The sequence below is a fragment of the Brienomyrus brachyistius genome, chromosome 5 (assembly GCF_023856365.1).
Source record: "Brienomyrus brachyistius isolate T26 chromosome 5, BBRACH_0.4, whole genome shotgun sequence".
Lineage (NCBI taxonomy): Eukaryota > Metazoa > Chordata > Actinopteri > Osteoglossiformes > Mormyridae > Brienomyrus > Brienomyrus brachyistius.
In genome coordinates this window covers 12,999,297-13,017,197 of record NC_064537.1, presented here as the reverse complement: position 1 = coordinate 13,017,197, position 17,901 = coordinate 12,999,297, and the positions used below count along the sequence as shown (strand labels likewise).

Below are 17,901 nucleotides of genomic sequence, written 5' to 3'. Positions count from 1 at the left end.
TCCCGCCTTTTTCCGCATGCAAGCTTTTCATGACTCCTACTGTCCTATCACAGCATTCCTATCACGTTTGCTCTATAACAGCTAGAAGATGCACATATGGAAAATGGCTCCGAAACTATTAAAGAGGAGACCTTGCTCTCCCACGCGAGGAGCAGCCATAACTGAAGCTCTCCTGTACCACCTGGGTGGGGGGGACCTTGTCCCTTTCCAACTCCCTCACGCCAGCTGCTGAAACTCTGCCAGAACCCCTACATCAGCTTTGAAGATGCAGACCTTGTGGTTTGTTTCGTTTCCATGGCTAGTCAAAGAAATGAATTCTCCGGATACTCATTAATTATTACTCTTGCTCTCCGACAAAAGGCAGGCAGTTTCTCTGGCAGTCATTTCGGCGGTTAATGTATTCAACAATGACACCCAAAAAAATTAGCCATGCATGCTACAAGTACACATTCCCTCTCCAGCCACTTGACAAATTGAGTTTCTATGGCAGAGGAACCCAAAAAGGAGCCTCTGAGACTAATCAGAGTGCTGCTGTCTCAGAACTTATCTCAGGGCCGCCAAGGCATGGGGTTTCCCTCCCACTCTTCCAGGGCTTCACAGCACCATCAGGATTTAAAGTCTGCAGATGTTATTAATGGAGTCTGCTGGAAGTGTAGGTGCTGAATGTGGCATCAGGCTTAGAGTAAACGGCTTATCCTGGAAGTGAGAAGTAGGTGACTGACACACACAAACCACAGCGCGCGACCTTGCTATGCAGCCCAGCCCCATTATGCAGCTCAACCCCACCAATGCGATGCAAACCCAACAATGCAACATAACCCCGCTATGCGGCCTAACCCCGGTATGTGGCTCAACGCCACCAATGCAATGCAAACCCAACAATGCAATGCAACCTCATTATGCAGCCCAACCCCTCTATGCGTCTCAATCCCCTACCAATGCGACAGAGACCCAAGAATGCAACACAACCCTGCTATGCGACCCAGCCACATTATGCGGTGCAATCCCACCAATGCAACAAAACCCCATCAATGTGGCGCAACCCTACCAATGCAACACAATCCCATCATTGTGACGCAACATCTCTAATGCGGCGCAACCCAGCTATGCAGCGCATCCCCACCAGTGTGACGCTACCCCACTACTGCAACACAACCCCGCCAATGCAGTGCAACCCCAACAAATGCAGCGTAACCCCTCTACGTGGCACAACCCCATGTTGTTATCTGATGCTTAAGTCGCCGGAAATGCAGTCACATTCCAGGAGCCATGCTCGTGTAATTGCGTTTCTTCGTACCGCTTTCCGCTCATTAAGGCCCGGAGGTACAGAACATCCATGACAGGAAAGACTGAGCTTCGCGACCTGAAGCCAGGAGAAAGGATGAAAGACTTTTTATTTATTAAGTTTTGCTATATTTCGCTTTATTGCACCAAAATGTGAGCCGTACCTGAACCGAAAAGGGCTTTGTTCAGGTTGCATCTGGTGGGAAGAGGATAATGATCACAATGCAGCCTTTGTTCGCTAAGAAGGTGTGTTCTGCATGAAACAAACGATGCCTCCAGCTGTCACAACAAGCCATTGCTAGACGACTGGAGGAGAATGTCATACATATTTAAAACACACTGAAAGGCTCTGAACCCTTCTAATGAGGCAGACACAATATTAGCTTCTGTTTCAATCACCTAATTACAGCACTTAATTTCTTAATAGGTAATTACACAGGCCAACAGGATGTGTCCCCACTGCTGTCTGGCTTTAGCTTGCTGTACCAGACAGAAAAGGCCACGAGGGGAAATTTCCAGCGAATATCCATCAGCTCTCAGTCTAGTGACCTGCTGATAAGGTTACAGGAATTTTACTCTGTTTACTAAATGACAGGTTTGAAGAGTCCTCTTAAAGTTTCTCTGGCCATTAAAGGATTCCTGACACAAACACTTATACCACAAATTAGCGAAACACTTTGCATGCATTCATCTATGCAAATGGCAGGACGAGTGCCGGTGCTCTGACGAGCTGAGCTACTTTGTCGAGTTAGGCTACCGTAGTGCTAATTGATAGCCTTAACCCTAACCCTAACCTCTAAAACCTAATCCTAATCCCAAAACGGTGGAACTGCACATGTGCAGAAAGGTTTGATAGCACGTCTCGATAGGTAGATTTGGTCGATAGAACACCGGCATTAGGATGAAATGACAAGGTGACGGAAGAAGAAACATCTACAGTATCACCAAATAAGAATCAGGTGGATTCGGTCGATACAACGCAACTGGTCACTTGACTACAGCCCCACAAATGGTCATAACCCAAATAACACGCACATTTCTGTAAGACAATAAACCTAAAAACAATCCATCCACCCATCCACATAGGGTGAAGCTGGAATCTGTCATGGGAAGTAGAGGGTACAAGTCAGGGTACACATATACAAATGTCTGTAAGACAACAGGGGGAAACCAAAATACACACGTGAAGAGACAGAGACGCACAGCTACTGTGAACGCTGGGACGACACCCCTGCAGGTGCGACATTACAACCATCCACACTATTTTGAGTTAATTCCTTAATCTGGAGTGCAATTTAATACAAAAGTAGTTCAGTTTCTTCATTCACAACCTTTGCTTAATAGCATGCTTCCATGCTGCAGATCTCAATGTGTACAGTATGATCAAGCTGCCTGACAAATTCCAATCCAAAAATCTACTATAGCCAGCCAGATTACGGAAAATGCCAGCCAACAGTGAAATAAGCAACTACATCAGGTTAGGTAAATGTACTGTAAAATTACTACTTCCAATGTATTAGAATGCACAAGATTCACAATCCCCTGCCATCTATAGGAGTTTGACACACCACAGTGCACTGTTATATATCTGTTCTACATTTCCCTACACAACATTGCCGAGGCACACTACTTATTACTACATACTATTACATATTACTACTGCATATTACTACATAGTACCACGACATACTACTACAGTTTATTGTCCTTATTTTTTGAGAAAACAGATCCGACAATCTCTGGAGGAATTCAGGGTTAAGGGCCTTGCTCAACAGAGCTCAACAGTCAAATCATTCTGTTGAGCAAGGGATTTGAACCGATGACCTTCTGATCACAAGCACAGCATACTAGCCCACCAAGCCATGCACCACCCCAATTATCGCTATGTTTGCCTTTAAGAAAAATAGCAATATTTCTTGTGCAAACTACATTTGTAATGTAATGTTGAGAGAAGATTGGGTTGGGGAAGCAGCAGGCTTAGAGCAGAGATCATAATCCAAAAACACAGGGAAGGTCAACACGAAAAAGGCAAACCCGCATGGTAATCCCGGAAACCGGAGTCAACACACAGGCACGAAATCGCTGCTTCGGCAATGAGAAACACGGGGAGAATGATCAGACCCAAAAAGGCAGGGGAACCGAAAGATCAAGCAGAAGTCATGCGTGAAAATCAGGCAGCCATGAAACGAATGGCCAGGAAGGTGGCAGCACACGAGGCCACACAGAGAAGTGTCCCAAAACACTGCCAGATAAATGGCTGATGGAGTCACAGGCAGTAAAGTCCTAGTGAGGGAGAGCGTGGCCAGACTGGACGTGATTGGACGGATCCCTCGTACCCCATCTCCATGTGCGGCTGCTGCAGCCCTAGACTGCAGAGGGGGACACCTGGGAGGGGGGCGTCTGGGTGAGGGGGAGGGGGATGAAGCAGAATGATCTGGGTGAAAGCAGTAAGGGTCTTTGTTTAGATGTCATGAGCAGGTACCCATGACTCCTACTCAGAGCCATAGCCCTCCCTGTCCACCAGGTGGCGTGATCCACCCACCACAGTACGACAGTCCAACAGGGTATGGAGGCAAAGGAGGGATAAAAGAATTGACAGGAACCTACAGTATATACTTGGGAACTCCAAGTGGAAAGTCAAACCCATTGTCCAGAGTGGAACCAGGGGATATGGAGGCAGTGGTGGCCAGTGAGTCCTTTCTGTGTCCCTTTAACCCTCTGGAGCTGGACAGGGGCCTTTTCTCATACTTACAGTATCAGGTTTCAAGATCTACTGTCACATGTATTCTGCAGAACACAGTGAAATTCTTATGTTAGGGGTTCAAGGGTAGGGCATCAGGGGATAGGACTAACTGTAGTGCAATGCAGGACAAGACAATGCGAGACAGGACAATGCAGGACATGACAATGCGGGACAGGTCAATGCGAGACAGGACAATGCAGGACATGACAATGCGGGACAGGACAATGCAGGACATGACAATGCGGGACAGGTCAATGCGGGACAGGACAATGCGGGACAGGACATTGCAGGACATAACAATGCAGGACAGGACAATGCGGGTCAGGACATTGCAGGACAGGACAATGCGGGACAGGACTATGCAGTATAGGATTATACAGAACAAACAGTGCAATATAGGAATGAGCAAATAACTAATGGACATGTGCAATAAGACTGCAGTATGAAATGGTAAAAGGATCACACTGCAGAAAAATAAAGAAATGCAGTGTGTGGAGTATTCCATTCATCCATCCATTCATCCATCCATCCATTCATCCATCCATCCGTTTTCTGAAATAGCTTGTCCTATTCAGAAAGTGGAATACTAACATTGACCAAATAAGGCGATGAGGAGACAGATGCAGGTTAGAGGAGTAGTGTTCTGATGGCATGCTGAAAGGTGAATTATCCATTATCCAGCTGATGTAAACCGCACGTCAATTCTGGGACGTCACTAAACCCCAACTTCCGTGGAAAGAGATGGGGCTCGTATCCTAGGAAACACTGAAAAGGTATTAAATGTGATGAAGAGCGAAAAGAGAGTTCTGTGCATACTTGGCCCAAAACAGATACCGGCTCCTATCCATCTAGTTAAGTGTCCAATCTCCAGGTGCAACCTCTCAGCCTGGCCATTAGTTTGAAGATGATATCCGAGGACAGACTAATGTTAATACCCAAGCATGCAGAGAATGCTCCCTGTACTCAAGATGTAAATTCAGGTCCTCTCTCCAATACAGTACCTTCGGGAAACCGAAATAATGGAAACACTTCATTAAAACAGGCATTCTGACAGTTCCATAGCATTAGGAAAATGCCACTGTCAGAACCAGGGAATAGATATTTGCTGACTGACTCATCCTGGGCCTGGAGGATTGTCCATCCAATCCACTGATGTACAGAGATGGAGATATATCTCCTTGAAGGAGACACATACAGAGCTCATGCTGTGCAGAAGCCTACTGGGAATTCCCTCAACACTGCACTGCTATGAGCCATTAAATGGTATAATGACATGAAAGTATCTCTTACATACAGGTACTTGCACACCTGAAATACACTTCTGTTAAATATGTCCCCGAATTTAAAATCATCTGAAAAATGATAACTCTAAATGAATTTATTAAGCTTTTGGATCCATCGATCCATTTTCCAAACTGCTTATCCTACTGGGTCGTGGGGGGTCTGGAGCCTATCCCGGAAGCAATGGACACGAGGCAGGGAACAACCCAGGACAGGGGGCCAGCCCATCGCAGGGCACACTCACACACCATTCACTCACACATGCACACCTATGGGCAATTTAGCATGTCCAATTAGCCTCAGCATGTTTTTGGACCATGGGGGGAAACCGGAGTACCCGGAGGAAACCCCACGACGACATGGGGAGAACATGCAAACTCCACACACATGTGACCCAGGCAGAGACTCGAACCCGGGACCCAGAGGTGTGAGGCAACAGTGCTAATTAAATATTAAGTATTACTAGGATGCTGCTCTTTTGGGGTAGTTGTGTTATGAAGGGTTTTACTGTAAAATTGACTGAATTGAATTTGATTTGAATTAAATGACACATATGTCATTAAGTGACACATATGTCATCAGGATCCATAACTTTAAAGCTGCTGAACTTTGTGCAATTTTTCCTGTAGATTGTAAAATCACCTCCAAAAAAAAAAAAAAAAAGTCTTGCTGGTACTAGCCAGTACAAAAAGCGAGGGATGAAGAATGAATTACATGCACTTAATCAAAATTATTGATCAACGTGATTTTCAACACCTCATAACCATTTTATGGGTATAAATATCCAATTAAATCCCCACCTTCTGTGCTCTTAGAGAAACATCTTGATACTGAGGTGCCTTGGTCCGCAACACAAACACCACACAAGAGCTGGAAACAGCCTAGCAAGAATACTGTCTGCACCCCCTTCCTGACTGTGAGAGGCCCTGCGATCTGAAAGCTCCCGGAGGTTTCTCCTCGAGGGCATCATGTCGCTGAGGGACCAGGAAACGTCAAGCGAAAGCTCATTTCATCGCCTGACAGGGAGCCCTTCAGACCATGGATTATTCTGTCAAAATGGCACTTGGGACTGAGTTGCAGCATAATGACCAAAAAGAGCTCATTTATTTACTCTGATTATAATCTGATCTCTACAGTCACTGCCCTTGAAGCACCTTCATGTGAGTGACTGCTTTTTAGTTAATTAAAAAAAAAAGAAGAATCAAATGCTTAGCCCAAAAAGCGATGTTTCTGCAAATAATAAATGGGGGCATTGGGCTTGGTATTCTATTGGCTTTGTAAGATTGCACATATCAAATGTCTGGTGCAGTTCATAGAAATTACATTGCAGCATGACTGAGAGACGGAGCCCCGGCACCCAAGTTCAAAGACTCCAGGAGCAGGAGATGTGAGCAAATCTGAAAGTCAAGCTGAAATATTTGTTATCCTTCCCCTCATCAAGCATGTGCACCAACCGCGCCACCAATTTGGTCTCCAGCAGGTTCGGACCCACCCTGCTTTACTCTACTCAGAGCTGGATGGTTTTGCGGTTTTGAAGCTGTTTAGTTCTCTAACTGGCATCCATCGTTTGCTGGCTGGTGGGACCAGAGAAAAGAAGAACTGGAAGGCAAGCAGGAGGATTGTTACCCCTAACTGTCCGTGCCTGTGAGTTTCATCGCAAGGGATGGAAATGACTGCAAACTGATGGTGCAGCCCCACACCGCCAGGCTACATCTCTGCCTACACATCTGGGGGAGGGGCCTCAGGTCGGGGTCATAGAGAGAGCCCACAATATGATCACATCTATGGAGTCCCCTCTAGCTCTGACTCTGAGCCTCGTGGTGTGTCTCCCACTAGATCCTGACCATGAGCCAGTCCTGAGATCGAACACATATGTCTGCCTCCCTGAGACCAGGTACCATCTTTCAGGAAAGACAATGGCACCTTACAACTAAATTAAATCATTTAATTTTTCAAGACAGAACATTAACTGTAAAGTATAGCTAGGTTGGAAACTAATGCATCATTCATGCATTTCATAAATAAATTTAGTGCCAAAGCAAACTCACAACAAATTGCATTTTTCTTCAAACAGGAGGCTCTCTTGGTAATGCGAAGGTCTTATCCTCCATGCCTCTGAGCTTGATTCCAGCCCCCGGGTCTGTAAGAGTGCTGTTTGCGTCTTCCTATGTCTGTCTGGGTTTATGTACTGTAAAGTGCCCAAAGCGTGTGAGCGTGTGCCCCGTGATGGACTGGCATCCCATCCATGGTGCCAGCCTGTGTTTCCTGGGACTTCCCAGGCTCACCTTCACCGTGTACTGGTAAGCAGTTATGGAAAATGTATGGGTAGGTTTTTAGGCATCTACAATGATCGGTTTTTACATTATCAATGAGCACATTTTTCTCAGTAATAAATCAATTAACTGCCAATAAATTTATATACAAAAACTCAATGTTGTTGACCCATAAATCATTTGTGGAACCACGTTTTTACACATAAAATATTTTACTATCTACTGATAGTATTGCATGGCTGCTATTTTTGCACTACATTTTGTATTATCTCAGGATAATCAATGAAATTTGGCATTGAATGTGAAGTAGACCACGCAAAGTTGTGTTCTGGCAGATCCCAGCTGCAACCACTGGCAGTAACCTGTAAAAACACGCCTGTTTCCTGGCAACTAGCGTGTCACAGCCCCCACTGGTCAGCACTGATATCGCAAGCCCATTATAAAGAAGCCCACACAATGACCACCGACTGCTTAGGCATTAAAGGAAGCCTGTGAGAAAGCTTGCTTCCTCTCATTGTTCCTCTTTATTGTTGTAGCGTTTTCCTCGACCAGATGAACGCTTATGGCCAAAATGATTCCTCTCAACATTGTTAATAAAACGGAATATCTCTCAATCTGTCTTCCAAACACTTAACCAGTCCAACATCATGGAGGCCTGGAGTCTATCCCAGGCAGAAGATGGTCCAAGGCATTCAGATGCAAAACTTTGATATTGTGCTACAGAGGAAACATTTTTAAAAAGTGAGCAAGTTAACCACAATGAGCGATTTAAAATGGGGAAAGATTGCTATTGTAATTTATTCATGAATAACAGCAAAGCCAGGAGGACTGTTTTCCGATCTAAGTGACCAAAGGGAGTATTATTTCCTCTATAGCAGCATGAAATGAACATTACTGAAGATTTATTCATGCTCTTCGAGGAAAGCTGTTACAGCACCAAGGAGACAAATCAAAGGTGGGGGCCGGGGGGGGCAACCTTCAGGCTCTGGGGTCTGTGCCCAGCGATCAAGGGCTGGGTGGCGTCCAAGTACACAATCATTAAACTTACACCGGTATCATTACCCACTTAACATAAATACTAATTTGTGTATATTACTCATTTCATAGCATTGCTGCCTGCGTTGATTATTAAGCTTCGTTCCTCTATAAACCACTGGGTTTTCTGAAATATTTTGTGGTCCTTCTTTGAAAAGTGGCAAATATTTAATGTCCAAATGTAATTTATAATTTTGTAACACAATTATAAGGGTATGGATGCCTAAAATAACCATGGTAACTGTAAATTCACAAAAAGAGATCAGCACAAAGGCATGCTACACGTAGGCCCTATGCTAGGAGACCACTCATAAAAGTGTGTGTACTTCATGTCCGTTTACGGCAGAAGCTTTTAGAGTGATCTACCCTATCGATCAAGTACAAGAGAGCAAAGAGCACTTCATTAATACACCAGCTGTTTATGGCGACCTCACAGAGACCCCACCTCAAACTCTATTTCCCACTTTACACCTGGGTATCGACAGCCCAATGGCAAAAAGGAGCCCCTCAAGAGCCACGACACACGCTACCCTTTACAGGAGCGTTCGAGCACAATCAAATGAGTTGAGATGTTATTTCAAACCTGAAATCCATGGTGCCCTTTCCTCTAATCTTCAGGCGGGAGACCCTTAGAGCGCAGAGACAGCTTTCGGGGGGCTAAACCCAGACCACATGGGATCCAGCCAACATCTGGCTGGATATTAAACGCCGCAGATATGCCTCAGCTGATGCAGAGGCCTGCCTCACTCGTGGGAAAGCGAGACATGTTATCAAAACAAACTGCCAGGAGAGAACAGCTCTCCGGGGAGTGCCTCTGATCATGGAGGTCCTGCAAGATGTCCTCCGCTCACCCCCTTGTGAGGGTGTGGTTAGGCTCACTTTAAGGAAAACCCTTAATGTATTAACCTTTAACACCGGGGCTCCCAAGGCATTTAACAAGAAAGACGAAGCGCAAAGAGTGAGTTAATGATCCATAGAGACTAAATAAGATACAAGACAGAGTCATGCGATTAAAACTAATATCCCCATGTTTCCTTACTTAGTATCGGCACTCTGATTTCTTTCTTCCCAGCGTGAGAGAGACGGCCATTTCTCTGCTCAGCGCAAACACACTCCTCTCTGAGAATGGCCCAGAATCCTCCAATCTGCAGTGCGATAACAATGCGCGCGATACACTCTCAGTTACACGACGTTTCTTAATGTATCCTCTAGGCAATAATCTGCCTTTTCCTGCAATGGAAATGAACTTGAACAAATGGCATCACCGCAATAACAGCCAGCAGGGGGCAGATGCCGCCTTTCAAACCTGCAATTGTCTTTAGTGCCTATACCCTCCCCCCCTTCGCAATTGGCGAGAAGATGGCAAACACTTTAACGAAAGTTTATTACCCTTTCCAAGCTAAGCCTGGTCCTAAAGTCCTTTACTTTACAACAGCATAAAAAATAGGCAGAAAGATGTTCGCTGTTGCAATCTAGTTATGTTATATATATTCTTATACTAAACAAAGTGGAAACCATTCATTCATTCAATCACTCATTCGTTTTCCATACCCGTTTATAATACGCAAGGTTGAGGGGGTCCGGAGCCTATCCTGAAAGCTACGGGTGCAAGGCAGGGGGCGACCCAGGATGTGGCGCCAAGTGGATTCAATATTCAGTGCAATTTAAGTGCGGCCATGTTTTAAAGCCTAAGTGAGAGAGCTGCAGAAAAGCAAGCATGAGCTACGGGGTACAAACCGCGCACCCTTTTTACCGCCGTGTCCATGACGCGCGTGTGGTTAAGCGCTGCAGGGGCTGTACAGGCAAAGGGCCGCTAATGAGACCTCCTCGTTAAACGAGAAATTGGACGCCGGAGTCGGCAGATGGGACTGGAAGTCCCCATCTTGTTCCACTTCTTGCTGTCGCTCCATTAAATCCTCGCTCCTTGCCAATGCATCACACACACACACACACACACACACAGAAACACACGCAAAGTGTTTACCCCTGCAGGACAGTTCTGGAACGGGCACCGAGTTCTGCTTAATGAGCTCGGCCTAGATGGCTTCCCAAAAAACAGTGCATGAGTGGTTAATTAATCACGCATCTCCAGACCCTCCCCACAAAAGCCCCACCCCCTCCTCACACACACACACACACACACACCCCACAACCACAGGGTAGGCGGCGCTTTCAGAGGGCTACACACGGTTTGGTTAAGTTTAGTCTGCAGTTAGAGGGCTGAACATGCCATTTTGGAACAGACAACAATGCAAACTGCTGCTTTTTGTGGTCTGCGCCACACAGAGAATGAAATGAGACAGGCTGCTCCTTCCCTGTGGCAGGCATGGCCATGAGACTGATGCGATAATGAGATTTCTTTCTGCGAGAAGCTGAACAGACACGCAGCCCTTGCACCCTGGATGCAGGGTGCTGATGCATACGTGTGTCTAATAACAGCTAATGCCCAACACCAGGTACGTGACACTAACACTCACACACAAACGTGTCGCCCTAACGAGTCCAGTCAGTCAAATATGTAGCCGGGGTTAATGTGTCCCTCACGCACCACGTAAGCAGGGGCACCTCAGTGGGTTCTGCTGTAGCCTCCCACCTCCAAAGTTGTGGGTTCGACTCCCGTCCACAGCTCTACATTTCTATAATTTCCCTATTCTCCCCAGGTTTACACGAGTCCCCCTTTGGACTCTGTCTGGCAGTCCCCTCTCTCAAGGCCTGGGGAGTTATTAGCTATTGAAAAGATGAGGAGCTTAGACATCAGATTAATTTTACTGTCGTCACCCCCCCACCCCATCGGATTTACAACTTTTACTGTCACCACGGTCGATATAATCTTGCATCAAATGCATTTCTTTGTGGAAGCAGCTTTCGCTGTAAATCAGGCAGGAAACCTGCTCTAGGCTCACCGTGGTCCTGCACTGGGTTTTATATGTAAGATGAGGGAAAGGATCTTTGGAGTATTACACCATTACTAAAATGTAAATAAAGGACACGCCCTGTGCATTAAGAAGCCCCTGCATGTCCCACTAAAAAGGCACGATGTCAATGATGCAGAAACACGAACCGCTGCCGTGTGTCATGATGTCAATGATCACGCAGCCCTTCAGCTGCCCGGAATCCTGGCTCCTGAACTCACTGCCGGTCAGAATCACATCGCATCTCTCATCAGATGTGCCTGGATGACACAACCACCCCCCTCCCACACACACACAGACACACTCCCGCTGCCCGACACAGTGACTCTGTCGCTACCTTCGGTCCTGATGGTGAAGGGGGAGTCGCCCGGCCTCTTGGCTGAGAACTGACCTCCCAGGGACGTCATTAGAAAACACAGGCTGAAGAAGCCGATTCCCACCACGAAAATCCTGGAAGAAGGAAGCGGTGTGCGATTGGTAGGAGAAAAAAAGGGGGGGGGGAGGGACAAGAGGAGGGGAAAGAAAGAAAAGGCAGAATCTCAGAAAAGGCAGAAACCACAAGAAAGATAAAGCCAGCCCTTACTTGCAGAAATCCTCATCAGGAAAAAGAAACAGATTTTCTCTTTATTTTAATTATTTCAAACAGTCCTGGTTCCTCTGATGATAACCTGCACATTAAATTGTAGGGGGCAGTTATTTCTAATGAACTAGGCTTGGAGCTGATTGGCTGAGACTGATCCGATTTCTTATGCTGCACTGGGCTTAGAAACTCCCTTGAGTTCTGCACAACAAACACTTTATCTCTGTTCCACACCCAAGTTTGTTTTTACTGATAGCAAACTTCAGTTCTATCTCATGGGCTCAGCATGTGTGTTTTCTATTTGTGTAAAGCTAAAACTAGCAATTGACCTGTTAGCAAGTACGGCAAACTCTGGATATTTCACCATTCCCTAGTGCATCATCTATGATGATTCTACACAGGCAAGTACATCAACACAATGAATGCTGTGGGACAGTGAGCGTGTGCCTGGCACTCTGCTTCATGCATGTCACGCGTTTCGCTGCAAGAACGCCAAAAGGCATCCCTCGCACGTCTCATCACGCGGTACCGGTTTGTTTATTGCGCCGCGAGCCGGCGTCCGCGCTTCCGTGCTCGCGATCCAAAGCGAAGCAGCGGAGCCCACAATGAGGCAGAAAATAGACTGAATAATTCATGCGTCTCTGGCCTCCGATGTGTGCCGCCGCTGCTTCCCGCGCCATTATACTCCATGCAGATCTGACGATCCCCAGCAGCTCCAACGCCTTCCCAAGGGTGCGAAGCAGATCTTCAGAGGAGGCCTAATTACAGGCTTCTGATCACATTACAGTGCAACAAAACTAAAGATCAGCAGCGGTAAGAATGACCGAGCATAAAATGGCATCATTTAAAAAAGAAATATCAGCTGAATCTCGAAGACTCTCTATGATTCTAAGCAGACACACTAGAAGCATCTGTACTCTATAAAAAAAGAGCAGGCCAACTTGTAAATTAATTCTAGTTTTTTTTTTTTACAGTCACCTTGATAAATAGCAGGATGAAAAAATATCATCATCGGCATTAAGAGCCGCAAAGTGGGAGCTGTCAGGCTCACGGGACACGCATCTGTAACACGTGTCGGCGTTTCGAATAAAATATCCAGGCCGTGAGGGGAGACCTCGGTGTCTTCAAACAAGGGTGTAATTTACGAGGCTCTCTTGGCAGGCGTTTCGCAGACATAACCTGTGAAAACGGCCAACGTGTCAACAGCAGCCACCTCGATGGGACGAGGGGCGAGTGATGCCTGCGTGGGAGGGCAATGACACGTGAAGAACGGAGAGGGAGAGAGGGAAAGCGAGAGAGAGGCACTGGCTCCGGTCTAGACAGGACAGCGAGGCGAGACCAGATGTTTCCACAGATCCATGCATCCAACCCTCCCCCCCCCGTGCTGCCAGGACCCATTAAAGAGGACTTCAAAGGTGGAGCCATCGCATCGCATCGGCAGCAGCGAACCGCCAGCCAGTGCGGATACACCACTCGCAGACCGCACATCCTTCCTCGCCCTCCCCCACAGATGGAACCCGACGATGGGCCAAGCGGCTGCGTTGTCCTGCCCGGCCTGGCCCTGACAGCGCGAAAACCTGCAGAATCCAGGGTGCAGCGAGGCAGGGAGGTATAGGAAGGTCTTCCCGAGTCCCGCTGTACAGCAGAAGCGCTGTAAGCACTTCCAGGACTGCGTGGAAGTTTGCTAATCTGCCAGACGGCTGGCAGCTGGAGTTCTTGCATGGCAGCTAGGAGTATCATGCCATTAGAATGATCACAAACAAGAGGAATCCATTGGGCCCATGCTCATTCGGATATTTAACGACTCAGTGAACCCCACTGCCTATACTCATCTAATTAATTCTCGCTGATTCTCTGCCAAGCCCAGTTCATTCTGCTCTGCTTCCGTGTGGCACTTTTTACTATGCATTTCTCTTTTTTGTGTTTTGTCCATTATCTATACCTACCATGGGGACGAATGATTTTGCAGTAGGTTTTCCTGCGAAAAAAGAAAAATTATACACAGGGCATCCCATCCTCCTCCGAGTCTGTGATCACAGCTCCACCAGGATGCTTTGGGACTGATTTGTGGAGCTGGATCCTTCCCTTTATTAATCCTGGTGTGGAGCATTTGCCCAAGGACATAAGCCTAGAAATACTTAGAAATACATAGAAATAAGCCTAGAGAGTGTCACTGTCGTGGGCCATTCGGGCAACAGAGACACCTGATTGCCCAAACGAGGCCCATGGTCTGTTTTCAGCCTCCTGGCGTTTTCCAAAACTCTGGAAACTGCCTGCATCGAGACGGCTACCCATCCCATCTCTAATTAAAAGGCTTGAAGGAGATGCTTCGGTTCTGTAATTGGATCAGAGTGAGAGAACTGGTGCATTCTAATTGGTTTATAAAATATGCACAGTTATCAGATTTCGCTCCAGGCTGACTGCAGAAGCGCCAGAGTTCCTTGACAGTGAATTCTTCAACAGCCTGTGTCTATTTACAGCAGGTGTCAGGCACGTAACCCAACAGCCATTGGTTTCTTCCACCTCAGTGACTGGTTTCTGTGAAGCCTTGACACTTCTGAAAGGCATTTGATACAAGCGGAATCATTTACATCAAGAGGGTATTAGGTCTTATCTCGAGGACTCACTGGTACTGAAGCGGTTGTTTGACTGATCCGCCCCATCGCGTTTGTCCTGCCAGGCTCTTGTGGCACGTTTTTACATGGAAAAAGATTTGAATGATGGATGCTGTGCTTGTGTTTGATGGCAGAGGAGTGATCCGTCACGGAGGCATTGCTGTAAATCCAGCTGTGAGCCGGCGTCGGAGGAATCAGCTCTTTTCACAGCTCAAGAATCTTTGCACTGATCGGAGTGTGAGCACGTGTGGCAGAAAGCGAGCAGCCGTCTTTACACAGATTCAATCCGGTGATCGTGCAGAAGTTTAGAAAGTGAAACTACATTCTACACCGCAGTCGGTTGAGCGGCGTAGGAAAAGTAAGTTTGAACTGATGGATATCGCAGACCATTCATTTAAACCTTTCATTTTGGGTTAAAACGAGAAATAAAGAAGCCCAATTAAATCTAGATTATTGTTCAATGCATACTAATGAGCTGCAGATTACTATAAACATGTAAATGCATCAATACACTTCTCCAGAGAAAGATATAAACATGAATTAAACTTGACACTTACTAAGGTCGATAATCCTTTTACGTCAAACGCGACTATAATTACGCTTGTTTTGTTTTGTGTAGAAACAATCGTTATTAATTTAGCATTAAATGCGACAGATGTCAATATTCGATAGACAAAAGCCTACATAAAAATTGAACATTTACGTTTGCAAGAAGAATGTCCCCGTTGATACTTCCGCGTTATTAATTGCAATACAATCGATACTTGTAGCTGGGTTTTGTGCTTTTTATGTACTGTAGGCTACCTCATACACTAAGGGTTTGCTTTATTTTCCGAATTAATTCAAACCGAATTGGCCCACAGTCCTTTAGTACACATTCCCGATCACTCATAATCATACAACATGTGAGGCAAATTTTAAAAGGATTTGAATGACCTATTTCCAGCTAAGTGCTTCTGTTGTGAGATTTCCTTCCCAAGAATCTGATCGCTTAATCACAGGCGCATTTATATGAAATAATTCGTTCACTTTTCGGCAATTACCAAATGCTGGTACTTTCTTTAATCCCTAAAGTTGTGGATGTTCCCTGTTGTGTTGTACTATATATATATGTACATGAAGGCTACGTATCTCAGTGAGGTCCACAAGCCGGGAACCTGCCTGTCACCGCACAGCCACCCTGGACACATTAAGCCGTCGGAGTTATTGCAGGAGTTTATCACCAAACTATGATTATGATTTATGATTATAAAGTGTATATCGCTTTCAATATTGACATCAATATTTTCCTTGCAATGCGTAGTTATGGAATGGATGCAAGACATAACTAATGAAAATAGTCTAGTTTAACATTCGCTAATAACGAAAAGCAATCGCATTGTGCAGAGAGGAAGGTAGCAGAAAATGAACAATCGAGGTATTAAAATCAGTACGATGCATTCTCCGTCTAATAAGCAAACTGGCACAGTGCACATGGACTATAATGCAACCCGACCTCATGTTAATGTTCCTTTGCTATTTGCACTTGCCAAAGTTACTTAGTCCAAACGACAGCATCTATGAAACGTTGGGAAAACATTTATAAAATGATACGTTGCACTCACCTGAACGGTTTGAACGTCACAAGGCATCTTCTCACCATTATTTTACCGTCGGTGTTCAGATCAATCATTTTCCAAAAGAATCAGGCAGACCATGGACCCCCGACACGGTGAACCTTATACACGGTTTGGAGCCCAAGCGGCATTTTAGGCTCGGAATTAGTGATTTTAATAGTCGGCTGCGCATTTGCAACGTCTGAATGACCTATAATAAAACACAGAGTCAAATATATCCATCCGTTGTCACTCCGTATGTAGATATTTGTCTGTCTGCCAGCTTTAAAGACTTCCCGAAGGTCAGCAGTCACTTGACTTTATTCTCGGTCCGGAGACATTAGCCCGACTGATCCCCGCGTATCACAGAACTTCACAATATCCAGGTGAAAATAGCCTACATTTCCTCCGATGGTAAACTGCACAAGATAAAAAACGTCTTGCCTACGACATAAAATCAACAGATTCAGGTAAGAGAGTCGCACATGCACGGCCACCCATGTTTCCTTTGTCAGGCGAAACCTTTAGTTTTCGCTGTCTTACTTCACCGGCAGACTGCATGCGGAGGTGTGTGACTGCATGTGTGGGTGTGTGTGCGGGTGTGTGTGTTTGCGCTCCCCTTGACGGATTGTCGTGCATCAGACGCCAGTCCTGACGATGTTCATTGAACAGGGTTCGAGCCTCTATCTGAAATATATGTGGCTTATTCTCTTACGGGAGGCTGTACAAATTGCGACTACTGTCCAGTTTCTTCACTGTCTTTTAATCATCTGCGCAGCGCCATCTACCGCCTGGATCCCCATACATTTGGGTGTATGAAAATCCCCCCCCCCCCCCCCCCCCATTTTACATTTCAGCGTTTTTCACTGAAGCTCCAATTTAAACTACTTTACTTGGACATTATCGTTAAATAAAACAAAATAACGGCGTTGGCACTCTCTTAAAACAAATTAGGATAAAAGCTGAGGCTAGGGGGCAAAGATAGAATATACAACTGCGTTTATATCAGTACATTAATTAAAAATTGATGTCAAACATTTTTGAAAAGCCACAGGTTCCTGAGAACGGAGTAATGCAGTCGGGAAAAAGGTTTTTATGTGCACACTTTGAATTACAGGAAGGTCGTTCCCAACTTTAAGTGGCCAAAGGCTCATTTTGAAAAGGTGACCCTGGGAGCCCGAAGCACTGAGCCCGCAGAAGACAGCGTTTGTAATAGCAAAATAGTGTTGAACTTCTGCTGGGACTTCTATCTCAAACCATTTGTTGTTTGATAGACCAGAACAAAGTCAATATCTAATCCGAACGGCAATCGGCAGCCTGGAAGTAAAGAAAAAGTGATATATTCGCAAAGTATATGAAAGGATTGAAACTAGCTGTGTGGACGAAATTATTGACTGAACACTGGCACATAAAAGAAGCACAGAATGTCCCTAAAATAATGTAAACGAAGCTAGTGAAACATATCAGGAAAATGCAAAGACAATTCAGCACCAAGGCTAGCGCCTATGCAGAAAGGCCGGTCGACAGTGAAAGAAAGAGCGCCACCTAGCGATCACAGAAATAACATTCTGCATCGCCGAAAT

General features: G+C 45.8%; 1 protein-coding gene across 1 annotated transcript in view; it reads right to left on the bottom strand.

The window, feature by feature from the left end:
- The window catches only part of LOC125742032 (alpha-1,6-mannosylglycoprotein 6-beta-N-acetylglucosaminyltransferase B), a 93,550-nt gene extending 76,488 nt beyond the window's left edge, over nt 1-17,062 (bottom strand). The window contains exons 1-2 of the mRNA XM_049013618.1: nt 16,328-17,062; nt 11,866-11,978 (exon numbers count right to left, since the gene is read on the bottom strand). Coding sequence (XP_048869575.1) covers nt 11,866-11,978; nt 16,328-16,395 — 181 coding nt within the window. The 5' untranslated portion in view covers nt 16,396-17,062. The remainder of the gene's footprint in view (nt 1-11,865; nt 11,979-16,327) is intronic.
- Between the last annotated feature and the right edge of the window lie 839 nt (nt 17,063-17,901).